Source organism: Schistocerca cancellata, chromosome 6 (genome assembly GCF_023864275.1).
Source record: "Schistocerca cancellata isolate TAMUIC-IGC-003103 chromosome 6, iqSchCanc2.1, whole genome shotgun sequence".
In the NCBI taxonomy this organism is placed as follows: Eukaryota; Metazoa; Arthropoda; class Insecta; order Orthoptera; family Acrididae; genus Schistocerca; species Schistocerca cancellata.
Window position 1 is genome coordinate 611,711,327 of NC_064631.1, and position 27,913 is coordinate 611,739,239.

The 27,913-nt window shown below is 45.0% G+C and overlaps 1 protein-coding gene across 1 annotated transcript in view; it reads left to right on the forward strand.

The window, feature by feature from the left end:
• Positions 1–27,192, forward strand: part of LOC126088451 (translation initiation factor IF-2-like) — a 69,513-nt gene extending 42,321 nt beyond the window's left edge. The window contains exon 2 of the mRNA XM_049906593.1: positions 26,989–27,192. Coding sequence (XP_049762550.1) covers positions 26,989–27,192 — 204 coding nt within the window. The remainder of the gene's footprint in view (positions 1–26,988) is intronic.
• The last annotated feature ends 721 nt before the right edge of the window (positions 27,193–27,913 follow it).

Here is a 27,913-nt window from a genome sequence, read left to right on the forward strand (position 1 = left end):
TCCCCAACATCTGTGTGTAAGTGATTCACATACGAAAATGCTTTACTTACTTCTAACTCAGTATCAAAGCATGTGGTGGCAGCTGGTACACAGGGCGAACCAGAAGTCCGTTAACTTAATTGAAAATGCACTATTTCACGGAATAACGTATGTAGAGAGATAAAACTTGACAAACATACCTGGAGTGACATAGTTTTTCCATACGTGTAGATGGAGAATTTCAGTAACTGGATCTGGTTTCAGAAACATTGGATTTCAAAAGCATCTTCCACCTCCTTTATTTAAACAGTGTTTAATTATATAAAAATTTGGTATATGTATTATTAACATTTTACCTAGCAACAGGATTAATCTTGCTTCTACTATTCTTAGAAGAAAAATTTGTGATAATTACCCTGCACAAGTGAGTTCAGAAGACCGCGCGATTCACAGAAAGGCCACAATTTCCGCATAGTCTTCTACGGGACATTCTGACAAATTTCGGCAGCGATGGTGTATTGCGCTTCTGAAAGAACATATACACTGACGAAAAAAAATGCAACACCAAGAAAGAATTGTGCGTCATAAAAGGAGGTTGGTAGCCGTGTTTCTACATCTGAAACATCATGTCTATCCAAATTTCGCGCCAGTCGCAAAAGAGTGGCTCCAGTAGCGACACTATGAAGATGCAAACTGTTGTTGTGGTCTTCAGTCCTGAGACAGGTTTGATGCAGCTCTCCATGCTACTCTATCCTCTGCAAGCTTCATCTCCCAGTACTTACTGCAACCTACATTCTTCTGAATCTGCTTAGTCTATTCATCTCTTGCTCTCCCTCTACGATTTTTAACCTCCACGCTGCCCTCCAAAGCTAAATTTATGATCCCTTGATGCCTCAGAACATGCCCTACCAACCGGTCCCTTCTTCTTGTCAAGTTGTGCCACAAACTCCTCTTCTACCCTATTCTATTCAATACCTCCTCATTAGTTACGTGATCTACCCATCTAATCTTCAGCATTTTTCTGTAGCACCACATTTCGAAAGCTTCTATTCTCTTCATGTCCAAACTATTTATCGTCCATGTTTCACTTCCATACATGGCTACACTCCATACAAATACTTTCAGAAACGACTTCCTGACACTTAAATCTATACTCGATGTTAACGAATTTCTCTTCTTCAGAAACGCTTTCCTTGCAATTCCCAATCTACATCTTACATCCTCTCTACTTCGACCATCATCAGTTATTTTGCTCCCCAAATAGCAAAACTCCTTTATTACTTTAAATGTCTCATTTCCTAATCTAATTCCTTCAGCATCACCCGACTTAATTCGACCACATTCCATTATCCTCGTTTTGCTTTTGTTGATGTTCATCTTATATCCTCCTTTCAAGACACTGTCCATTCCATTCAACTGCTCTTCCAAGTCCTTTGCTATCTCTGACAGAATTACAATGTCATCGCCGAACCTCAAAGTTTTTATCTCTTCTCCATGGATTTTAATACGTACTCCGAATTTTTCCTTTGTTTCCTTTACTGCTTGCTCAATATACAGATTGAATAGCATCGGGGAGAAGCTACAACCCTGTCTCACTCCCTTCCAAACCACTGCTTCCCTTTCATGTCCCTCCACCCTTATAACTGCCATCTGGTCTCTGTACAAATTGTAAATAGCCTTTCGCTCCCTGTATTTTACCCCTGCAATCTTTAGAATTTGAAAGGGCGTATTCCAGTCAACATTGTAATTTCTCTAAAAGTACAAATGCTAGAAACGTAGGCTCGCCTTTCCTTGATCTTTCTTCCAAGGCGTAATGTCAGTATTGCCTCACGTGTTCCAACATTTCTACGGAATCCAAACTAATCTTCCCCGAGGTTGACTTCAACCAGTTTTTCCATTCGTCTGTAAAGAATTCGCGTTAGTATTTTGCAGCTGTGACTTATTAAACTGATAGTTCGGTAATTTTTACATCTGTCAACACCTGCTTTCTTTGAGATTGGATTTATTATATTCTTCTTGAAGTCTGAGGGTATTTCGCCTGTTTCATACATCTTGCTCACCAGATGGTAGAGTTTTGTCAGGACTGGCTCTCCCAAGGCCGTCAGTAGTTCTAATGGAATGTTGTCTACTCCCGGGGCCTTGTTTCGACTCAGGTCTTTCAGTGCTCTGTCAAACTCTTCACGCAGTATCGTATCTCCCATTTCATCTTCGTCTACATCCTCTTCCATTTCCATAATATTGTCCTCAAGTACATCGCCTTTGTATAGACCCTCTATATACTACTTACACCTTTCTGCTTTTCCTTCTTTGCTTGGAACTGGGTTTCCATCTGAGCTCTTGATATTCATAGAAGTGGCTCTCTTTTCTCCAAAGGTCTCTTTAATTTTCCTGTAGGCTGTATCTATCTTACCCCTAGTGAAATAAGCCTCTACATCCTTACATTTGTCCTTTAGCCATCCCTGCTTAGCCATTCTGCACTTCCTGTCGATATCATTTTTGAGACGTTTGTATTCCTTTTTGCCTGCTTCATTTACTGCATTTTTATATTTTCTCCTTTCATCAATTAAATTCAGTATCTCTTCTGTTACCCAAGGATTCTCTACTAGCCCTCGGCTTTTTACCTACTTGATCCTCTGCTGCCTTCACTACTTCATCTTTTTGCAGTTTCTTCAGTTTTAATCTACAGTTCATAACCAATAGATTGTGGTCAGAGTCCACATCTGCCCCTGGAAATGTCTTACAATTTAAAATCTGGTTCCTAAATCTCTGTCTTACCATTATATAATCTATCTGATACCTTTTAGTATCTCCAGGGTTCTTCCATGTATACAACCTTCTTTCATGATTCTTAAACCAAGTGTTAGCTATGATTAATTTATGCTCTGTGCAAAATTCTACCAGTCGGCTTCCTCTTTCATTTCTTACCCCCAATCCATATTCATCCACTATGTTTCCTTCTCTCCCTTTTCCTACTCTCGAATTCCAGTCACCCATGACTATTAAATTTTCGTGTCCCTTCACTACCGGAATAATTTCTTTTATCTCGTCATACATTTCATCATTTTCTTCATCATCTGCAGAGCTAGTTTGCATATAAACTTGTACTACTGTAGTAGGTGCGGGCTTCGTGTCTATCTTGGCCACAATAATGGGTTCACTATGCTGTTTGTAGTAGCTTACCCGCACTCCTATTTTTTTATTCATTATTAAACGTACTCCTGCATTACCCCTATTTGATTTTGTATTTATAACCCTGTAATCACCTGACCAAAAGTCTTGTTTCTCCTGCCACCGAACTTCACTAATTCCCACTATATCTAACTTTAATCTATCCATCTCCCTTTTTAAATTTTCTAACCTACCTGCCCGATTAAGTGATCTGACATTCCACGCTCCGATCCGTAGAACGCCAGTTTTGTTTCTCCTGATAACAACGTCCTCTTGAGTAGTCCCCGCCCGGAGATCCGAATGGGGGACCATTTTACCTCCGGAATATTTTACCCAAGAGGACACCATCATCATTTAATCATACAGTAATGTTGCATGCCCTCGGGAAAAGTTACGGTTGTAGTTTCCCCTTGCTTTCAGCCGTTCACAGTACCAGCACAGCAAGGCCGTTTTGGTTAGTGTTAGAAGGCCAGATCAGTCAATCATCCAGACTGTTGCCCCTGCAGGTACTGAAAAGGCTGTTGCCCCTCTTCCGGAACTACACGTTTGTCTGGCCTCTCAACAGATACCCCTCCGTTGTGGTTGCACCTACGTTGCGGCCATCTGTATCGCTGAGGCACGCAAGCCTCCCCACCAGCGGCAAGGTACATGGTTCATGGGGGCGGGGGGGGATGCAAATTAGGTTGCTTTAAATACACGTCGCAAAATTCGTGAGCATTAGTCACGTTTGAAAGTGGACGTGGTGAGTTGATGTTAATCAAGAATGACTGAGTTTGAACGAGGTCGTGTAGTAGGGCTACTAGAAGATGGATGTTCCTTTTGCGATACTGCAGAAAGGCTTGGTAGCATTGTAGCCACTGTCTGTCGTTGCTGTAAGCGATGGTCACGGGAATGTACGATCGCAAGAAGATCGGGCTCTGGACAGCCAAGTGACACTACCGAGAGGGAAGATCTTTGCGTTCGGGTATGGCTCCGGCGCGACTTAGTGCATCTTCAGCAGAAATTAGAGTAGCACTTGGCATCACATGACACAACGAACTGTTACAAATTGGTTACTTCAAAAATATCTCCGAGCCAGATGCCCTGTAGCGCGCATTCCACTGACTTCAGTGATGTCAAGCGAGAGCTCATCGGAGGGCAGAATGGAGGTCTGTTGTGTTTTCTGATGAAAGCTGCTTCTGTGTCGGCGCCGTGGATTGCAGTGTGCTGTTTAGGAGGAGGCCTGTTGAGGACGTATAACCCACCTGTCTGCAGGCTGGACACACTGGACCTGCACCTGGAGTTACGGTCTGGGGTGTGATTTCGTCTGACAGCAGAAGCACTCTCGTGGTTATCCCATGCACCCTGACCGTAAATTTGTACCTCAATCTGGTGTGTTGCGAATCATGGACAGCATTCCAGCGGGCGTTTGCCAACAGGATAATATTTGAAACGTCCCCTTAGAAAAATTTATACATGACTGTGCTTAAACTGACACACAATATTTTTAGCGCAATGTAATCCCGACTACCAAAAATTCCTACAAAAGAATGGCCCTGACTAACATTAACCTATACCTTTCACAAATCACTTACCTCACAAAAATCTTCATTACTCGAACTACTGCAATACAGCGAGCGCCACTACTGCCAGCTAAATAAAAGATTCAAACTACGGAAGGCACTAACTACTAGTGGGCATAGTTAGCAAATGAAAGATTTTAATACAGAACAATGTATTTACCTTTATAGTCATCAAAAATCATAATATATACAGCAGTTCATGATATCCAGTATTGCAAATTTCAAAACTCCGCCATCTCTCTCCCCACATCCACCACTGCTGGCGGCTCACCTCCAACTGCGCAACGCTACGCGCTGTTCACATCCAGCTGCCCAACACTACAATGGCAGACAACAATGCAAACTAGCCACAGACTGCACACAGCACAGCCAGTGATTTTCATACAGAGCGCTACGTAACGTTGCCAATAAGAAAACATAAACAGCCTACTTACATATTCGCCCATATACCGCTGTTGTAACCCAACAAACTCTAGAGTGTCCACATATTGCCTTGGCCTGTTCGATCACCAGACTGACCTTCAATCGAGCGCATATGAAACATCATCGGACGACAACTTCAGCGTCTTCCACAATCAGCATTAACCGTCCTTGTACTGACCTACCAGGTGCAACAGGCATGGAACTGTACCACAAAAATTGACATCCGGCAAGTGTACAACACAATGCTTGCACATTTGCTTGCTTGGGTTCGACCTTATGGCGGTTAAATGGATTATTCATGCGCCACCATTTTGCTTTTACAATGGGTTATCTCGCGCTTACATTAACATGTGATCTTGCAATGTTAATCACTGAAGTATGTAACCTAGACAAATGATTACCAAAATTTCATTACTCTACTGTAATTACTTTCTGGTGTTGCGAGGTTTCCTTTCCGTCAGTGTAGTATGCCTGATGTTGTAGTGAAATAAACGAATACACATGTTAGGCATGTAGTTTCCAATGTGGTTCGACGATGAGAGACGATAGCAGTCGTATCTCATAGTGAAAACTGCCAATATGAGGCGTTAAAGTGCAAGCAGAGAGAGGCGCGCCAAGGACAACACTGGACATAGGTGTGGCACCGCGTCGACTCTTGAACCACAGTCCTGTGTACAGCTCACTGTGGACATATCCAATAAATGTGCAGGCTCTGAGGAGAACGAACGTTGCTAGAATTCATTCGTCATTGTCACCAGGGCCCAGCATCTTACGTGATGATGTGGTATGCGACTGGGTATACAACACGATCACCTGCGGTTTGCGTAGCCGGTATTTTGGACAGTAGGTGTTACGTCTGTGGCACTACCATACCTTCGAAGTCTCCTCGACGTCATGTTCCAACAAGTGCTGTCATCACCTACCTCGATACCTAGGGTTTTCGGCCATTGCCGTGGCCAGCACGTTCGTTAGCTCTTTCACCTGTTGAAATTTGGGGCGCACACCACCATTCGCCAGCCACAACGATTGACGAAGTTTGTCACAGATTGAAGCAGTATGAAATCTCAGTTCGAATCGATGCCAAATCGGGTTAGAGACGTAGTTGTAGCTCTATGTACTAAGTTCCACACGCCGTATACTGCCAAATCAACTACAAATCTGAAGTTTCATATGAGCGCACACTCCGCTGCAGAGTGAAAATCTCATTCTGGAAACATCCCACGGGCTGTGGCTAACCCATGTCTCTGCAATATCCTTTCTTCCAAGAGTGCTAGTTCTGCAAAGTTCGTAGAAGAGCTTCTGTGAAGTTTGAAATGTATGAGACGAAGTACTGGCAGAATTGAAGCTGTTGAGGACGGGTAGCTCAGATGGTGATGGTAGAGCACTTGCCCGCGAAAGGCAAAGGTCCCGAGTTCGAGTCTCGGTCCGGCACACAGTTTTAATGGGCTCAAATGGCTCTGAGCACTATCGGACTTAACAGCTGTCATCAGTCCCCTAGACTTAGAACTACTTAAGCCTAAGCCTAAGGACATCACTGACATCCATGCCCGAGGCAGGATTCCAGACTGAAGCGCCTAGAAGCGCTCGGCCACACAGGCCGGCACAGTTTTAATCTGCCTGGGAGTTTCATATCAGTGCACACTCCGCTGCAGAGTGAAAATCTCATTCTGGAAATACAAATTTAATCATGTAGTATTCCTAGCGTGCTGTGCAAGCGCAATAACTAAATTATTTTGTTTGTTGTCCTTCCTGGGGTTGCAATTTTAATGACTAACGAAGTGAATCTTTACGTCTCGTCATCAGTCTTAATTTTCCACTTATGTCTAAATCAAACGTACTTTCTCCAGTGCCAAAAGGAAACATTGAGTTGTTAAGGTGGATGAGGTCTTCCGTTAGGTACGAGACGGGACGCTGGTCCGTTTTCCCCTTGTGGTAGGCGACATGTCTCGAGCCGTTACTGGCTGTTTGAATGGAAAGTTCCCGAGAGCCAGCAGGTCCGGCGCCCGTCGTCTTCTTTATTCTCTCCCCGCGCTCCCCTCCCCCTCGCGAACAAGACGGCAACTTCACGGCCTGGTTGGCAGCCCCCTTCACTCGGAGCGGTAAATCGCGTCTCACGCGGCAACCTTTTGAAGTCGCCGCCTGCCGCTGCTCTTGTCCGAGCGAGCTGCGGTTGCCGCCGCCGCCGCTGCTGCTGCGGCACTCTGCTGGCGGACCGCGGTGTCTTATGCAGTGTCAGCAGCTGGCAAATGTGTGTGTGTGTGTGTGTGTGTGTGTGTGTGTGTGTGTGTGTGGCAGGGAGGGGGCAATGTAAAAGATAAGATGGCGGTCACTGTCAGCCCACGAGACAGTCATTTCGTCCTCTAGACACTACACGAATCACTAACTCACAATCAGCACCAGACGGCAGTATTGTTAACGCTCTAACGATCTGGTAAATGAAACAGCTAGCAAGAATGGCCTGAATGAATTCATATTTGATTGTGTAGATCAGTATACCACTAATAAATAACTGATGCTGCAGATACGTGACGTATACGTAGGCCGAACCTCTCCGTCAGTAACCAGAAAGGGCAGAGAGATGCCAAGCTGTCAGCTCCCAGACACCTACATGTCCATCTACATACAGGGTGTTACAAAAAGGTACGGCCAAACTTTCAGGAAACATTCCTCACACACAAAGAAAGAAAATATGTTATGTGGACATGTGTCCGCAAACGCTTACTTTCCATGTTAGAGCTCATTTTATTACTTCTCTTCAATGGAAACACACAGCAACAGAACGTACCAGCGTGACTTCAAACACTTTGTTACAGGAAATGTTCAAAATGTCCTCCGTTAGCGAGGATACATGCATCCACCCTCCGTTGCATGGAATCCCTGATGCGCTGATGGAGCCCTGGAGAATGGCGTATTGTATCACAGCCGTCCACAATACGAGCACGAAGAGTCTCTACATTTGGTACCGGGATTGCGTAGACAAGAGCTTTCAAATGCCTCCATAAATGAAAGTCAAGAGGGTTGAGGTCAGAAGAGCGCGGAGGCCATGGAATTGGTCCGCCTCTACCAATCCATCGGTCACCGAATCTGTTGTTGAGAAGCGTACGAACACTTCGACTGAAATGTGCAGGAGCTCCATCGTGCATGAACCACATTTTGTGTCGTACTTGTAAAGGCACATGTTCTAGCAGCACAGGTAGAGTATCCCGTATGGAATCATGATAACGTGCTCCATTGAGCGTAGGTGGAAGAACAAACTAAAATGAGCTCTAACATGGAAATTAAGCGTTTCCGGACACATGTCCACATAACATCTTTTCTTTATTTGTGTGTGAAGAATGTTTCCTGAAAGCTTGGCCGTACCTTTTTGTAGCACCCTGTAGATACTCCGCAAGCCATCGCACGGAGCGTGGCAGAGGGTATCCTCTACCACTACCAGTCATTTCCTTTCCTATTCCACTCGCAAATAGAACAAGGGGAAAACGACGATCTATATGCTTTTGTATGAGCCCTGGTTTCTCGTATCTTGTCTTCGTGGTCCTTACACGCAATGTATGTTGGCGGCAGTAGAATCGCTCGGCAGTCAGCTTCAAATGCCAGTTCTCTCAATTTTCTCGGTAGTGTTTCTCGAAAAGAACGTCGCCATCCCTCCAGGGCCCGCCTCTGAATTGCTTCATTATCTTCCTTCAATCAGCCCTGGTACGAATGCCAAACACTCGAGCAGTACTCAAGAATAGGTCGCTACAGCGTCCCATATGTGGTCTCCTTTACAGTGAAACCACGCTTTCCTAAAATTCTCCCAATAAACCGAAGCCGACCATTCGCCTTCCCTGCCACAGTTTTCACACGTTCATTCCACTTCACATCGCTCTGGAACGTTACGCCCAGATATTTAAACGAGTTGACTATGTCAAGCAGGGCACTACTAGTACCGTATCAGAAGATCACCGGTTTGTTCTTCCTACTCATCCGCATTAAGTTGCATTTTTCCACATTTAGAGCTAGCTACCATTCATCACACTAACTAGAAATTTTCTGTAAGTCATCTTGTGTCCTCCTACAGTGACTCAGCTTCGACAATTCGCTGTACACTACAGCATCATCAGGGACCAACCGTAGATTGTTGCCCACCCTGCCCGCCATATCATTTATGTACACAGAGAACAAGAGTGATCCTATAACACTTCCCTGGGGCACTTCTGATCATACCCTCGTCTCTGATGAACACTAGCCGTCAAGGAGTCTTGGAGCCGCTCACATATCTGTGAATTTACTCCATACACTCCTACCTTCGTTAACAGCTAGCAATGGGACACCGTGTCAAATGCTTTCCGGAAATCTACAAATATGTAATCTGCCAGTTGCACTTCATCCATAGTTCGCACCATATCATGTGAGAAAATGGCATCCTGAGTTCCGCACGAGCGATGCTTTGTAAAACCATACTCATTTGTGGACATCAGTGTCAAGAAAGTTTAATATATTCGAACTGAGAATACAGGGCAATTACAAATGATTGAAGCGATTTCATAAATTCACTGTAGCTCCATTCATTGACATATGGTCACGACACACTACAGATACGTAGAAAAACTCATAAAGTTTTGTTCGGCTGAAGCCGCACTTCAGGTTCCTGCCGCCAGAGCGCTCGAGAGCGCAGTCAGAGAAAATGGCGACAGGAGCCGAGAAAGCGAATGTCGTGCTTGAAATGCACTCGCATCAGTCAGTCATAACAGTGCGACGACACTTAACAGGACGAAGTTCAACAAAGATCCACCAACTGCTAACTCCATTCGGCGATGGTATGCGCAGTTTGAAGCTTCTGGATGCCTCTGTAAGGGGAAATCAACGGGTCGGCCTGCAGTGAGCGAAGAAACGGTTGAACGCGTGCGGGCAAGTTTCAAGCGTAGGCCGCGGAAGTCGACGAATAAAGCAAGCAGGGAGCTAAACGTACCACAGCCGACGGTTTGGAAAATCTTACGGAAAAGGCTAAAGCAGAAGCCTTACCGTTTTGCTACAAGCCCTGACACCCCATGACAAAGTCAAACGCTTTGAATTTTCGGCGCGCTTGCAACAGCTCATGGAAGAGGATGCGTTCGGTGCGAAACTTGTTTTCAGTGATGAAGCAACATTTTTTCTTAATGGTGAAGTGAACAGACACAATGTGCGAATCTGGGCGGTAGAGAATCCTCACGCATTCGTGCAGCAAATTCGCAATTCACCAAAAGTTAACGTGTTTTGTGCAATCTCACGGTTTAAAGTTTACGGCCCCTTTTTCTTCTGCGAAAAAAACGTTACAGGACACGTGTATCTGGACATACTGAAAAATTGGCTCATGCCACAACTGGAGACCGACAGCGCCGACTTCATCTTTCAACAGGATGGTGCTCCACCGCACTTCCATCATGATGTTCGGCATTTCTTAAACAGGAGATTGGAAAACCGGTGGATCGGTAGTGGTGGAGATCATGATCAGCAATTCATGTCATGGCCTCCACGCTCTCCCGACTTAACCACATGCGATTTCTTTCTGTGGGCTTATGTGAAAGTTTCAGTGTTTAAACCTCCTCTACCAAAAAACGTGCCAGAACTGCGAGCTCGCATCAACGATGCTTTCGAACTCATTGATGGGGACATGCTCCGCCGAGTGTGGGAGGAACTTGATTATCGGCTTGATGTCTGCCGAATCACTAAAGGGGCACATATCGAACATTTGTGAATGCCTAAAAAAACTTTTTGAGTTTTTGTATGTGTGTGCAAAGCATTGTGAAAATATCTCAAATAATAAAGTTACTGTAGAGCTGTGAAATCGCTTCAATCATTTGTAATAACCCTGTATATTCAAGTATTCTGCAGCAAAATTAAGTTAGGGATATTGGTCTGTAATTTTGCTGGTCCGTTCTTTTACCCTTCTTACATACCAGAGTCACCTGGACTTTTTCTGGTCACTTGGGACTTTTGTTCTACAGTATTCCTTTTTCATTATTACATTAAAAGTAATACTGTAGAACAAAAGCAAAGTAGTGCTTTTCATTTATTATAATGTTGTTCTACCAAGAACCGACGGAAGATTCACTTAACACTTGGGACTTCGTGCTGCGCTAGAGATTCACGATAAACGCAAGCCAGGTAAGGGGCCGTAGCGTACTCATTTGTAAAACCTAGCCGGGCGGAGTGGCCGAGCGGTTCTAGGCGCATCAGTCTGGAACCGTGCGGCCGCTACTGTCGCAGGTTCGAATCCTGCCTCGGGCATGGATGTATGTGATGTCCTTGGGTTAGTTAGGTTTAAGTAGTTCTAAGTTCTAGGGGACTGATGACCTCAGAAGTTAAGTCCCATAGTGCTCAGAGCCTTTTGAATCATTTTTGTAAAACCTAATTATGATTGCATCTGGAACTGGTGATTTATTTGCTTTCACATCTTTCAGCTGTTTCTCTACGCTTATTACTATTTCGTCCATACGGGAGTCTGTCCGATGGTCAAATGACGCTATATTTGTGCGATTCTTCTGTGTGAACGATTTCTTGAAGGTGAAATTTAAAACTTCGGCTTTCCTCTTTCTGTCTTCAACTGCCGCACCAGACTGGTGAAGAAGGGACTGAACGGAAGCCTTAGACCCGCTTAGCGATTTTAAATAAGACCAGAATTTTCTCGGGTTCCCTGCCAGATCTTTTGCTATGGTGTGACGATGGGAGTTGTTACACGCTTCGCGCATAAATCTTTGTCTGATAACCTTCGCTTATCGTCATTTGGGCGTTCTTTCTTGAACCGAGGGTGCAACAGCCTTTGCTTCCTCAGCATCTTCCGAATTTCGTCATTAAACTATGGAGGGTCTTTTCCATCCTTTATCCACTTACTAGACACATAACTCTCCAGACCACGATTTACAGTCTCCTTAAACTTTGCCCATACTTCCTCTGCGTCCATCTTAGTGGCACTAAGTGATGTCCATCCACTCTCTAAGTGAGACGCTAACAACTGCTTATCTGCTCTGTCTGTCAGAAACGCTCTCCTAGACTTCTTCACTGATTTATTAACTTTCGTAACCATAGTTGCTATAATGACATCATGATCGCTAATCCCCATTTCTGTAATGACATTGTCGATAACATCCAGCCTTTTTGTAGCTACAAGGTCTAACATATTTCCATTGCGTGTGGGCTGCCGAGCTAGCTACTCAAGACAGAATTCAGAAAACGCATTCAAAAGTATATCGTGGTACTGTCTGTCTGTACCCCCCGGAATGAAATCATAGACATCCCGGGCTATACTCGATAGATTACAGTCGCGTCCAACTGGTATCGCATGATCTGGGTATTTAAGCGCTACTGAGCGTAGAGTTTCTTTGAATGACTCTAGAGCTGCCACAGCGGAATAGCCTGGTCAGTAAAAACATCCAACAATTTACTACACCTACACCTATTATATGCGACCCAATAACTTAACTGTCACACTCAACATAGACCTTAATAGAGACAATATTTTTGTCATTTGCAGTGAACGCTCCCCCTCGAATGGGCTCTAATCTGTCTTCCCGATATACACTCCACGACTCGCTAAATATCTCAGAGCTTTCCACTTCAGGTTTCGGCCAGCTCTCAGTGCCAGCAATAATTTGAGAGTGAAAAATTTGCTGGAGGGCAGTAAATTCGGGAACTTCATTACAAAGATTTCGGCAGTTTACAGATAAATTTTTGACAGTCTAAGTGCCTTTACTCTGAACACCCTTGGTACGTATTGACTGGCCTATCAGAGCACCTCAAAATACGGTCTAAAAAAAAAACAAAAAAAAAACCTCATGTGCACTCCACAAGAACTGTGCAACTCGTGTAGCTGCTTCCTTTGTGTAATGCACCCATCACCTATCAATGGGAGTCCTACAAAACCCCACACGATAACGCAGGTCTAAAAATCTGCAGCGGAGACCATCACGGAGTCGACGAAGCCTTTGGCTGAGACCCTCCATTCGGCTCCAGACCAGTGTATGAACTGAGGATAGCCTCAGAACCCATGAGACAGGCGTCGATGGTGCCGACGTGAGCTGAACCTTGAGAAGACTGCACCCTGCACATTCGACAGTTGCAGGCAAGGCCGGCTCCACATCTCGGATGAGGCCCCTGGTAGACACACCGAGTGCACATTGGCTTTCTTTCCAGCCTTGAACACTATTTGCCTACTGGGCTCCATAATATTCCTAACGCTGGAGCTCCCGAATGCATGTTCGGACCCTGCTCAAGGAGCGGCCGCCTCTCCACTCACAGGATGAGCGGGCGAGGCGAGGCAGCCGGGGTTCACATTGGCCCTCTACCTCAAGCGACGTGAATGCGTTACTATCTGCCACTCACCCTGCTGTGTGGACGGATCCACCACATCAGGTAAAACAGGAGGGCCTCAGATGCAGAGCCAGTGGGCGAGCCAAGCGACACCTGTGCCAAGCGATGCGCCAGATTCTCTGCCTCCGCTACAGCCCGAGGCAGCAAGGTAATTGACCGTAGCCAAAAGGGCATTCAGCTGTTTGCGAACTGTGGCCAGCTCCTTCTGCGTCTGCACACAGCATGCACACATCCTAACCATCCTAGCAAGACTAACTGAAGAAGTACACTATAAAAGCAGACAGAATCCTTGATATGCAACTTGGTAGCTTCCTGATGTGTCACCAATGGACGCAGATTCATTAATAAACTATGTAGCAACCGTTGCGCTAAAGACTGAATGAATACACCCTTACAAAAACGCGAGATTGAACCACTTCAACAGAAGAACACACACAAAATTTAACAGATATACTACGAGGAAAACACAGAAAAAGATAAACACTTAACTTACTGCTCTGCTGAGAGCTGTGGCCTAACTGCCTTACTAAACAAACAGATGGTATACTGGGAGCACGGAAGCAAGTGCCAGTATGCTTTAATTTCGTCAAAGGACATGTTATCAGTCCATCAGTCAGGTCCAGTGAGTCAAACCAAACCCTCTCCCATAAAGGAGTTTGTTGTACCATGACACTGCGGCTCATAGCTACATCCGCAGTGTCGGCTCTATGCTGGAGCCACCATGACTGTGTACCCGATGAAAGCCACAGTAGTGAGCGCAGTCTGGCGGTCTCCCTTTCCGAACAGTAGAGTTGACAAATATTTTGACCAGTTACTGGCCAGCTGGCTATAGTAAATGACTGGCTAACATACTCTAGTCTGCTTTCTCGCCACTTAAGTCCAACAGTGTATTCTGTGTTAACTGTTTTCTTAATGCATTGTTTGCCAAAGTTTAAAGGTATGAATTGGCAGAATCTTGACCTAAAGAATTACGCTATCCAGATTTTAAAATCAGAGAATGACTTTCATCCAGTAAATGTTACTCCTTCGACTGTCGGATGTACCATGGGCATAATTTCCTATACCTGAAGCCGTGGTAGCCATCCAGTGTCCAGTACGGGTAAGACGAAGCTCGACCGGGTAGTCGCGCAGTCTAACCCACTGCTTCCCGAGCAGGAAGGCGTGCTAATCCCCGGCACGAATCCGCCGGGCGGATCAGTGTCGAGGTCCGGTGTGCCGGCTAGACTGTGGATGTTTTTTTAGGCGGTTTTCCATCTACCTCGGCGAATGAGGGCCGGTTCCCCTTATTCCGCCTCAGTTACACTATGCCGGCGATTGCTGCGTACGCGTACACCATAATTACTCTACCACGCAAACGTTTGGGGTACACTTCTCTGGCATGAGACGTTCCCAAGGGGGTGTCCACTGGGGCCGAACCGCACAATAACCCTGGGTTCGGTGTGGGGCGATGGTGGGGTGAGTAGACTGCTGTGGCCTGTTGTGGGGTTGTGAACCACTAAGGGCTACGGCGGGACGAAGCCTCTCAGTCGTTTCTAGGTCCCTGGTTCAATACACAATACAAATACACTATGGGTAAGATGAGTCCAGTTAACTCACATGTGGGGACGTGGCCACCATTTCATCGAGGTCTGCTTTTCACACTGCTAAGAGTAGTTAGAAATCTAGAAGTGATCCAAGAAAAGTATAAATACTGGAGTTCGCCGAAAGATTCCCCATTAGGTCAATGGTCACTTTTCTGAATTTTGTGACATAAATAATAATGACAAGGGGTCCCATCAGGATGTAGTAGAGAAGTGTAATAAACAGCCGGCCAGTGTGGCCGAGCGGTTCTAGGCGCTTCTGTCTGGAATCGCGTGACCGCTACGGTCGCAGGTTCGAATCCCGCCTCGGGCATGGATGTATGTGATGTCCTTAGGTTAGTTAGGTTTAATTAGTTCTAAGTTCTAGGAGACTGATGACCTGAGAAGTAAAGTCCCATAATGCTCAGAGCCATTTTTTTAGAATATAATGCCAATGCGAATCCACGTTTCTGAGGGAAAAGTCCATCACTCTACAAACACAGGGCTGATGGTTTTAAGGGCTAAGTGAGAGACATCCTTCAGAGGTTGTTCTGTGCCCGAGAATTCAAGAAATCTGATGCAGAACATGGCAAAATAAAGTTTAGCAGGATTGGCATTCTGTAGGGCGTGAAAGTAAAGAATATTAGAATTTAACTTCCCATCGTCAGTGAGATTATTAGAGATGTCACAGAAGTTCGAATTAGGGAAGGATGTGAGAGGCAGTCGGCCGACCCATTTCAAAGGAAACATCCCGGCAGTTGCCTACAACGATTTATGAAAACCACGGGATATTTCCATCTCGTTGGCTGGAGGGTATTTGAACCATTGTCCTGCCAATTGTGAGTCCATTGCCTTAGTGCAGCCTCAGACACCAAGCTAGTTTCATCTCTGGATCAGACTCAAATAAATGTAAACTTACCGCCCCATTTAAAATCAAAATCTGTCATGTGCTGCTAAGAACAAGTGTTCCTACAGCCTCAAAAATGATATGCTGATTGCTGAGGTTAATTAAGACACATTTGACTCTGTATCAAACATCATAAATGCTGACAAGAATATGTGCGGTAGCAATTAGACTCTGAAGATAAATAGGCAGCTCTGTATGTGTGTGTGTGTGTGTGTGTGTGTGTGTGTGTGTGTGTATGTGTGTGTGTGTGTGTGTGTGCGTGCGTGTGTGTGTGTGTTTGTGTGGACACACAGAGCATTTGTAAGAGCATAGCTAAACCTTTTTTGCATTTCATCCAAGTTTTGTGCTATGTTTTTATCAATAAATATGGAGTTTTAAAATCAGGTTATTCTTTTTGAAACACCCTGTGTTTTTGACAGAAATGTTTCTTTAGCAAAAGTAGACAGAGGAAGAAGATGCGTCCACATCTACACCTACCTCCTGCAATGAAAGCATTCACGGATGTCGCACTGTACTTGTCGGGCACATCCGCATATCCCTCTCGTAGTAACTATGAGTACAAAGGAGCATATCAAAACTCCCCTACTTAGGGACATTTTCCGAAAATCTCAGTGATGGTCGCACCCATTTCAGTGACTACAACGATTAGCCACAACACTTGTGGAACATGTAAAATTGCTTCTCACATGGAATAATCACTGCATCAATTACTGATCCCTATTAGCATGGCATGTTAGCAATGTTACGTCAGTGACCAGTGAGAACTGGCTGGACTGCACCAGAAATACATTCCATTAGTTGACTGTTCTATTGGTTCTTCGTAGAATATTTTATAGATCATGTATGAAAAGTCCGCAGCTCGCGGTCTCGCGGTAGCGCTCTCGCTTCCCGATCACGGGTCCCGGGTTCGATTCCCCGTTGGGGGTCAGCGATTTTCACTTGCCCCGAGATGACTGGGTGTTGTTGCATCGTCTTCGTCATCATCATTCATCCCCATTACTTTCGGAGGAAGGCAACGGCAAACCACCTCCATTAGGACCTTGCCTAGTATGGCGGTGCGGGTTTCCCGTATCGTTCCCCTACGCTCTGTCAAGAGGCATGGGACTTCATTCCCATGTATGAAAAAGCGAACGACAATGGTATAATGTTCGACTGTACTACACATTAAAGTAAAATAATCGTACATCAAGAATATTGATTTTATAATAACATTTAAAGTAGAATATAGGTACATGGATCGGGCAAAAATATGGAAACACCAAAAACACAACTTACCATGCCTAATATAGCGTAGGAAATCCGTTCGCATTCAAAACAGCTTCCAGTCGTCTCAGAATGGATAAACACTGCTTCTGTATGATTTTCAAAGGAATCTTATATCATTCTTCCCGCTAGATAGTTGCAAGTTCATGTAATGGTTATGAACGTTGATAGCGCTCACGGCGCCCCTCTATCCCAAGTATACCACAAAGGCTCAATGATATTGAGATTTGGTGCCTGCTCGTGGTCGTGCGGTAGCGTTCTCACGTCCCACGCCCGGGTTCCCGGGTTCGATTCCCGGCGGAGTCAGAGATTTTCTCTCCCTGGTGATGACTGGGTGTTGTGTGATGTCCTTAGGTTAGTTAGGTTTAAGTAGTTCTAAGTTCTAGGGGACTGATGACCATAGATGTTAAGTCCCATAGTGCGCAGGGCCACTTGGTGCCTGTGGCTGCCGGAGGACATGCGACAGCACATTCTTGTGCTGAAAAAACCAGTCCCAGGGGATGTCAGGCGCCAGGGCGTCTTGGAACACTGCATCACCATTGGGAAACAAATATTGTGCCATGATATGGACCTGAAATGTGTGTGTTTGAGTTCTTACGGGACCAAACTGCAGAGTTCATCGGTCCGGAGATTTACACACTACTTAAACTAACGTATGCTAAGAACAAAACACACACACACACACACACACACACACACACACACACACACACACACACACACATACACACACACCCATGCCCTTGGGAGGACTCGAGTCTCCGGCGGGAGGGGCCGCACAGTCAGTGACATGGCGCCTCTAGCCGCGCGGCCACTCGGCGCGCGGACCTGAAATGGTCACATAATTCTTGGTAGTAACGCAACCTGGCAGAGGAACAATTAAGTACACGGAATTCCATGATATGACTGCCCAAATCATCATCGAACCCCCGCCATTTTTCGCTTTTGGTGAGTAATCAGTGCCATAAGTTCGGAACAGTGTGAAACAAGAATCCTATGACCAAACGGCTTCCTTCCATTGCTGAGTAGCCTAGGTTTTATGGCTTCGGCACCACGATTTCCTGTTACGGTTCTGGAACTCAAACTCCCTATGCAGTTCTCCTCTTGTGGAGCTAACTCCCTGCTGCTTTGGTACTGACAGGGTTCGCAGGTGCGACACTCAGTTCTGCAGTGACTTTTGCAGCTGACGTTCTCTTATTTTTCGCCACAATCCTCTTCAATAACCGTCCATCACGATCACTCAACACACACTCCTGTCCGTTTTGTGTCATGGCTGGTGATGTTTTCCCGCTTTCTCTGTATGCAGCATAAATCTTCGTTGCGGTACCTCTTGAAAGAGCAAACATTTCAGCTAAGTTGGTTACGGTAGTACACACCCTAAGAGCACAACCAGTTTTCATTCGTTCGAATTCACTGAGCTCCGACATAATGGACCCACAACTACACAGAACACTGTTCTCGCCAGCGCTGACACTTGCAGCGTATTGAGCGCACTCCACAGCTGCAGTACTTGGTCCAGTACAATAGTGCATTCTGCAGGCTTGGCTAGCATCTCCATTTATGTTCAAGCATCCATTCCTTGCGGTGGTTCCATACTTTTGTCCAACCCCTGTAGGTGATCCTGCTAATGTCTTAGCACTGAGGTAAAGCTCAGGCAGCCATTATTTTTCACTAGGAAAAATAAATCATCCATAGACTTGAGAGGCACCCACATGCCTTGCTCATACTGTGGCATCAAGCAGTCAGGCCTGCAAGATGAGTGGTCTGCCAAGCGAGTGGATTCATTCTTATTTATCGAGTAACATGAATTCTCGTACTCACAATTAAGTTACAAATTATCCTCCTGTATGAATAATACGGAACGGAAACGCACATCTGACTATCAGTGATTTACAGAACTCAGACTGTTCACTACGCACTGGCAATACCACATTTCCTTTATGTCTTTTATTTAACGGCTTTTATCAACACGTGGCCACCACACTGAATATGAGTGGCGCACACATTATAAATTCGGGACATCATGACAACATACAATTCGAAGGAAAAGTCCACCAATCTTTTTATTCCGATAAATTCTATAACCTAAACACACAAATTCTATAACCTACAACAATAACACATGAGAAATTCCGCCCAGTGGGCATGGCTTTACATTGGTGAATCTCTATATTATGGTCTCGTAATTATTTAACGCTACAGTGCACTTTCTGGATAGGATGGTGGATCTTTTATTATTTTTCACACTTCGACTCTGACAATCATCATCACGAAACTTTCTTCCAGACCGAGCCGTACAGAAGGAACAAGCATAACCCACTAATCTTTTGAAACTCCTCGCTACTCTCCCATGCAAACCACACATACCCGAATTACATGACATACACCACACTACAATATGAAATACTACACAGGTAATAGTCACAACATTATCACTTTCAGCTTTCCCACTTCAATTAATATTTATCCCAGTTTCACACGACACTGCCCCACTTCGTAATTCTACTTTCCTACTATGAACTCTGGAGACATATGCACGTCTTCCTGTGCAATGCAAGCCAAGTGGCGTTGCTGGATAGACGGCCGACTCACCTTGCTTCTCTCCCAGAGTTTGAATCTAGCGTCACACGGAATCATATCACGCAAAGTAATATTAAGAACGTATTCATCACACAAGCGAGTCCTCAACTGATACCATGGACGAGTACTTCTCTTTATCTTTTGTCTCATACACAGATTGAGACTCACACAGTACTCACCACGTGGAAGTACTCGTCTCTAATTTCAAGTCCTGCACACGCCATTTCTTAAATATTTCAACTTATGGTACACACGCTATTTCTTAAATATTTCAACTTATTGTACACACGCTAGTAATTCAGCTTAACTTAAGCACACGGAAGTATTTCAACTTATTGCTACACGTGGTTTCATTGTGACCGTTGGTCACTTGTGAAGATTACTACAATCCCATTAATATTACCTGCCTGACATTTAATTCTCCCCACAAAAGTCCCCGAAATAGAGAAATTATTATTTCAAACTACTCTTAAATATTCCACATGCATACCATGTCTCCATTCTTTCGTCATTACGGAGCACAACTAAAACATGTCATAACAGCACAAGATCCAGCGGCAGAGTGCTGAAACATGGCCGTTCTCGAGGTCCTCTCGCACCTCTGCTGAAGTGAGGGAGCACCTTGCTACCGTATTGGTCAGCCACATTTCAGGCGCTCAAAGCTCAGGTAAGTTTCATCTCTTTGGTCCCACCAAAGGATCGTCTCAAAGATGATCATATATTTACATTCACTATCTGCGGTTAGCAGACGACCATACATTCATTCATTTCACACATCTCACCAAACTGGATGTAGGGATTTATTTTGTGGGAGTGCACATGTGATCAATTAAATAAATAAATTGTCATTCTTTCCCACACTGGTATCCGGCTTTGCTGTATTAATTGAAATTGAGTTATTAGAAAAAAATGTGTTGTTCTGACAAAAATAATGAAGTATGTTGTACCTATTTTCAATGTCGGGCGGTACTGTACCCTTTCAGACTATAAGGTAACAGAATATTTTTGCTTTAAACCATTCGACAGGAAGGGACTGATCACTGGATTAACATACCATTGAAAAACGGACTATATGAATAAAATAACTGTAGTCTAATATATTAAGACAACACGAATTACAACGGCGGAAATTCGCATCTGCACAGGCCTCTAACCACAAGATATTAAATAATAAGCAGGGCCTTGTGGGATGCCACGATAGTCCTTACCACTTTTTTTCATTTACTGTTACCTTCATCCTCTTTGCTCCATATGGTTAGGGTGGACTGTCAGCAGCACAGTATTCCACTCTTCAGCCAAGAATATTTTTTTAAAAAAATATAACAGATGATATAAAGAACATGGGGACTGATTTATTAATTTAAATTAAAAATCAAAGACAGACATCTAGAAAATGTCAATATATACATTTTAGAAACAGATCACAGTATGGTGAAATTATTCTAGAAAAAAAACACTGAAGCTCTGCACTTTCACTTAAAATCTGAAGGACCTTCATTGAGAAAAAAGTATTTCAGGAGGATAGAATATATCCTACAGGGTAGAGAGGTAGGGAAAACTCTAGAGATGAGGGTAGGTGTTGAAGCCGATAGTCGGAAGATAGAAACTGGGAAAGATAGAGGGTGGGAGGGTTTTGGTGCGTGGTTAGGGTAGTGGTAACAAGACGGAATGGATGGGGTTAGGTGGAGAGAGGGAGACAGAGAGAGAGGAGTCCTGATATTTGGAGTAGGATAGGTGGGGAAGAGTTAAAGTTGGTAGAAGTGATAGCTATCAGGGCAAAACCTTTTGTCTGGGAGGGGGAGTTGGCTGAAGTTGCGATGAGATAGGATATGGAGAGTGTGTACGTGTAGAAATGGTTCCAATGGCTCTGAGCACTATGGGACTTAACCTCTGAGGTCATCTGTCCCCTGGAATTTAGAACTATTTAAACCTAACTAACCTAAGGACATCACACACATCCATGCCCGAGGCAGGATTCGAACCTGCGACCGTAGCGGGCGCGCGGTTCCACACTGTAGCGCCTAGAACCGCTCGGCCACTCCGGCCGGCGTACATGTGGTGATGGAGGGATATGAGTGTGTAGGTACAGCAACATACCAGGGTTCGTGATCAGAGGGGAGACAGGGGGTTATTGGAATATAATTTGGAGATAGTATAGTATACGTGGAGGTGATCTATGTGAGTGAGGAACATTTGGAATTTGATGAGATGGTAGAGGATCGGTGTGAGGAGAGGTAGACAGATGCAGAAATCGAGACAGAATGCCTGGAATTTGAGGATTTGGAGGAACTTACAGAACTTCGGTGGTGTGGATATGCACAAAACATTTGCATAGCAGAGGATGGGTCAGATCAGGGTTTTGTAGGTGTGGAGAGAGGAGGAGTGTAATCTCCAAGCTCAGGCTATTAATAGTTTTAGTTTAGAGGTTTTCTGTTGTATGGTTAGTAGGTGAGGTTTCCGCATTAGCTGCCAGTCGAGGGTTAGTACGAAGTGTTCAGTTAACTGGATAGGATGATCATAAATGATAATGCAGAAGCGATAGAGGTGTAATGTGTGTGTGTTTTGTCCTACAATTATCAGCTGGGTTTTGGAGGGGTTTATCTTGAGGAGCCATCGGTTACACCAGGAGGTAAACTGAGTGAGATGGATTTGGAGGAATCGTTAGGATTTTTATAGTGGAGGGTAGAGGGCGAGGAAAGCGGCGTCATCATCCTAATGAAGGAGGGGGAATATCAGCAGTGTAGAGATAAAGTAGAGGGGAGAGGACTGAGCCTTTGGGCAGTCCTGCAGTGGGATAGAAGATATGGGAATTGGTATTGTTAATTATAACAAAGGAGGGGTGATAAGATAGAAAGGATACAATAAGGTAGACATAGTAAATTGGAGGTGTGTATGTATGGAGTTTCAAAAGGAGACCAGAATGCCATAAACAGTCGTCGACTTTCTCTAAGTTGAGAGAGACAAAAACAGCAGATTTATGGGAGTTGAGTTGGTGGGATAGGAGGAGGGTGAGATGCAGGAGCACGTCATTAGAGGAGGAATTGGGATGGAAGCCACACTGGGTAACTGGAAGAAGGTGGTGTTGGTTCAGGTGTTGACGGATGTGATGGGAGAGGATGGATTCGAAGACCTAGCTGAACACTGAAGTAAGGCAGATGGGACAACAGAAGGAGGCATAAGTAAGGTGTTTGTTGAGTTTAAGGCAATGCCGGGTTTTGAAGGTTTGTCAGAACTCAGAATAGTAACCTGTGGACAGGATAGTGGTGCATAGGGTCGCAAGGGTGACAAGAAAGGAGAGGGGACATTCTTTAAGGTGTTGACAGCTGATGCGGTTGTAACCAGGAGATGGGTTATTTTTTCTGTGAAGTACGTGTTTTATGTGGGACGTTGCACAAGTATTGAAAGCTGGGAGCCAGGGGCAGGACAATAGTGTTAGTACGTTCATGGATGGTAGGAAACAGTGAGTAATCAAAATGAAGGTCATCACAGATGGAGAAGATGTCAGAGAGATACGATGCAAAGTAGTCAGCTCTGTTCAGGTTATCAGGTAAGGAATGGATGTTATGGAAGAGTTGTTAGTGAAGTATGTAGTCATTGCCTCTGAGTCGATGGAATGCTTTGCAGCACTTCAAAAGCTTATGAGTGGCGGCAGTTCCAGCGTTTTTGCATTTACACTAGTGGCCATTAAAATTGCTTCACCAAGAAGAAATGCAGATGATAAACGGGTATTCATTGCACAAATATATTATACTAGAACTGACATGTGATTACATTTTCACGCAATTTGGGTGCATAGATCCTGACAAATCAGTACCCAGAACAACCACCTCTGGCCGTAATAACGACCTTGATACGCCTAGACATTGAGTCAAACAGAGCTTGGATGGCGTGTACAGGTACAGCTGCCCATGCAGCTTCAACACGATACCACACTTCATCAAGAGTAGTGACTGGCGTATTGTGACGAACCAGTTGCTCAGTCACCATTGACCAGACGTTTTCAATTGGTGAGAGATCTGGAGAATGTTCTGGCCAGGGCAGCAGTCGAACATTTTCTGTATCCAGAAAGACCCGTACAGGACCTGCAACATGCAGTCGTGCATTATCCTGCTGAAATGCAGGGTTTCACAGGGATCGAATGAAGGGTAGAAGAACGGGTCCTGACACATCTGAAATGTAACGTTCACTGCTCAAAGTGCCGTCAATTCGAACAAGAGGTGACCGAGACGTGTAACCAATGGCACCCCATATCATCACGCCAGGTGATAGGCCAGTATGGCGATGACGAATACACGCTTCCATTGTGTGTTCACCGCGATGTCGCCAAACACGGATGCGACCATCATGATGCTATAAATAGAACCTGGATTCATCCGAAAAAATGACGTTTTGCCATTCGTGCGCCCAGGTTCGTCGTCGAGTACACCATCGCAGGCGCTCCTGTCTGTGATGCAGCGTCAAGGGTAACCGCAGCCACGGTCTCCGAGCTGATAGTCCACGTTGCTGCAAACGTCGTCGAACTGTTCCTGCAGATGATTGTTGTCTTGCAAACGTCCCCATCTGTTGACTCAGGGATCGAGACGTGGCTGCACGATCCGTTACAGCCATGCGGATAAGATGCCTGTCATCTCGACTGCTACGAGGCCGTTGGGAGCCAGCACGGCGTTCCGTATTACCCTCGTGAACCCACCGGTTCCATATTCTGCTAATAGTCATTGGATCTCGACCAACGCGAGCAGCAACGTCGCGATACGATAAACCGCAATCCCGATAGGCTACAATCCGACCTTTATCAAAGCGGAAACGTGATGGTACGCATTTCTCCTCCTTACACGAGGCATCACAACAACGTTTCACCAGGCAACGCCGGTCAACTGCTGTTTGTGTATGAGAAATCGGTTGGAATCTTTCTTCATTTCAGCACGTTGTAGGTGTCGCCACCGGCGCCATCCTTGTGCGAATTCTCTGGAAAGCTAATCATTTGCATATCACAGCATCTTCTTCCTGTCGGTTTAATTTCGCGTCTGTAGCACGTCATCTTCGTGATGTAGCAATTTTAATGGCCACTAGTGTAATAAATTTCAGATGTGTCTCTGCACTTACTAGTGGCGTGTGAGTGTATCCCAGTGACGAGTTTGCAGGAAGTATTGGTACATGTGACGCAATTCTCGAAGGAGTGAGGCTTTTTGGGGGAGGGTGAGACAGTGAGTCTTAGTAGGAATGTCTTGGTAGGAATGTGAATGTATATAGCATCTGACAAGATCTACTGCGGGTAGCATACGGCGTAAGGGATATTGTCAGATTGTTGGAAGGTCGGAGGGTGGCTGCCAGTCTGGGTTTCTACGGAGTTTCAGTAGGCATTTCAGTTGGTAAGGGAGTTGTTGTTGTTGTTGTTGTTGTTGTGATCTTCAGTCCAGAGACTGGTTTGATGCAGCTCTTCATGCTACTCTAACCTGTGCAAGCTCCTTCATCTCCGAGTACTTACTGCAACCTACATCCTTCTGAATCTGCTTAGTGTATTCATCTCTTAGTCTCCCTATATGATTTTTACCCTCCACGCTGCCCTCCAATGCTAAATTTGTGATCCCTTGATGCCTCAGAACATGCCCTACCAACCGGTCCCTTCTTCTTGTCAAGTTGTGCCACAAACTCCTCTTGTTTCCTATTCTATTCAATACCTCCTCAGTAGTTACGTTATCTACCCATCTAATCTTCAGCATTCTTCTGTAGCACCACATTTCGAAAGCTTCTATTCTCTTCCTGTCCAAATTATTTATCGTCCATGTTTCACTTCCATACATGGCTACACTCCATACAAATACTTTCAGAAACGACTTCTTGACACTTAAATCTATACTCGATGTTAACAAATTCCTCTTCTTCAGAAACGCGTTCCTTGCCATTGCCAGTCTACATTTTATATCCTCTCTACTTCGGCCATCATCAGTTATTTTGCTCCCCAAATAGTAAAACTCCTTTACTACTTTAAGTGTCTCACTTCCTAATCTAATTTCCTCAGCATCACCCGACTTAATTCGACTACATTCCATGATCCTCGTTTTGCTTTTGTTGATGTTCATCTTATATCCTCCTTTCAAGACACTGTCCATTCCGTTCAACTGCTCTTCCAAGTCCTTTGCTGTCTCTGACAGAATTACATTGTCATCGGCGAACCTCAACGTTTTTATTTCTTCTCCATGTACTTTAATGCCTACTCCGAATTTTTCCTTTGTTTCCTTTACTGCTTGCTCAATATACAGATTGAATAGCATCGGGGATAGGCTCCAACCCTGTCTCACTCCCTTCAACCACTGCTTCCCTTTGATACCCCTCGACTGTTATAACTGCCATCTGGTTTCTGTAAAAACTGTAAATAGCCTTTCGCTCCCTGTATTTTACCCTGGAATTTGAAAGAGAGTATTCCAGTCAACATTGTCAAAAGCTTTCTCGAAGTCTACAGATGCTAGAAACGTAGGTTTGCCTTTCCTTAATCTTTCTTCTAAGATAAGTCGTAAGGTCAGTATTGCCTCACGTGTTCCAATATTTCTACGGAATCCAAACTGATCTTCCCCGAGGTCGACTTCTACCAGTTTTTCCATTCGTCTATAAGGAATTCGCGTTAGTATTTTGCAGCTGTGACTTATTAAAGTGATATTCGGTAATTTTCACATCTGTCAACACCTGCTTTCTTTGGGATTGGAATTATTATATTCTTCTTGAAGTCTGAGGGTATTTCGCCAGTTTCATACAGATGGTAGAGTTTTGTCAGGACTGACTCTCCCAAGGCCGTCAGTTGTTCTAATGGAATGTTGTCTACTCCCGGGGCCTTGTTTTGACTCAGGTCTTTCAGTGCTCTGTCAAACTCTTCACGCAGTATCGTATCTCCCATTTCATCTTGATCTACATCCTCTTCGATTTCCATAATATTGTCAAGTACATCACCCTTGTATAGACCCTTCATATACTCCTTCCACCTTTTGCTTCCCTTCTTTAGGGAGTAGTCTTGGATAATTCTTGGATGGTGATTGGGATGGGGTGCACAGGGTGTCCTCACTACGCTTAAGATTGCAGGATATAGTCTGGTAGTAGCAGCTGTGGGACTGGATGGAACAACTCGGGAGGCTTTTCGTGTGACGTTTCCTGCAGCTGGGGGCAGTGAGGAGCAGAAGGCAGGCACCGGGAGCTGGTCGGCGGCTACTTTGTGGCCGGCGCTGGGCAGGTGGGCGGCGAGCGCAGGCCGGGGGACGTGGCGCGTGAGTCAGGCGGCGGCGGCGGCGGCGGCGGCGGCAGCGGCGCTGATTATTATTCGGGCCGGCCGCGGCGCGGCGCTGGCGGCGTGTCTGATCGCTTAGCGCGCGCTCCACTGATCAAAGGCGCCGCCGGTAATTGTGGAGCCGGCCGCTGCGGCCAGATGCCGCGCTAATAGCCCGCTCTCTCTCTCTCTCTCTCTCTCTCTCTCTCTTTCTTGCAACACGCGGCCACAGCCGGCCCAGCTGCAAAACCCGGCGCAAAGCGAGTCCGCTCCGCTACGCGCTGGCTGGCAATAAAGCTATAAAACCGGCATCAAAAGACGGGAAGTATCCTCTGCGACACGGAAACGCGGCCAGTCGAGCTGAAAGGCGGCGAAAAAGTGTCCCGGTGGGACACGCACCAGAAGCGGCGACGCCTGCCAACTTCGGACGAACTAGTTTCATTACGGCTGTTGTTGACAGCCTACGTCCTGTGAACACCACAAATGGATCCGCGCAACTGGTAGCACCCTTTAAAGGGACATATCAAACGAGAATGGTTACCCCCCCCCCTATTGTTAAGTAAAAATAAAATGCTCTCCTAAAGTATTCGATTAACCCTTAACTCAAAAACCGATTTTCTGTAACGTGTGCTACGATGTGAGGTGTCTGGTACCCTTATGCTTAAACTGAGATTGAACGTGTAAAGCATTTGAAAATTATAAGTTGTATAACATTTATTTTTACAATAAGTGTTGTTGAAGCACTCCTTGTTGATAAAGGCTAAATAAAGCCTGCAGTATTTTACTTTTTATCTCACAAAATCACATACTTTTGTGTAGTTATTTAAATAGTACAAATAAACGAATTATCAAGGACCCAAACTTTATATTCCGAAAAATTATATTATCTCTG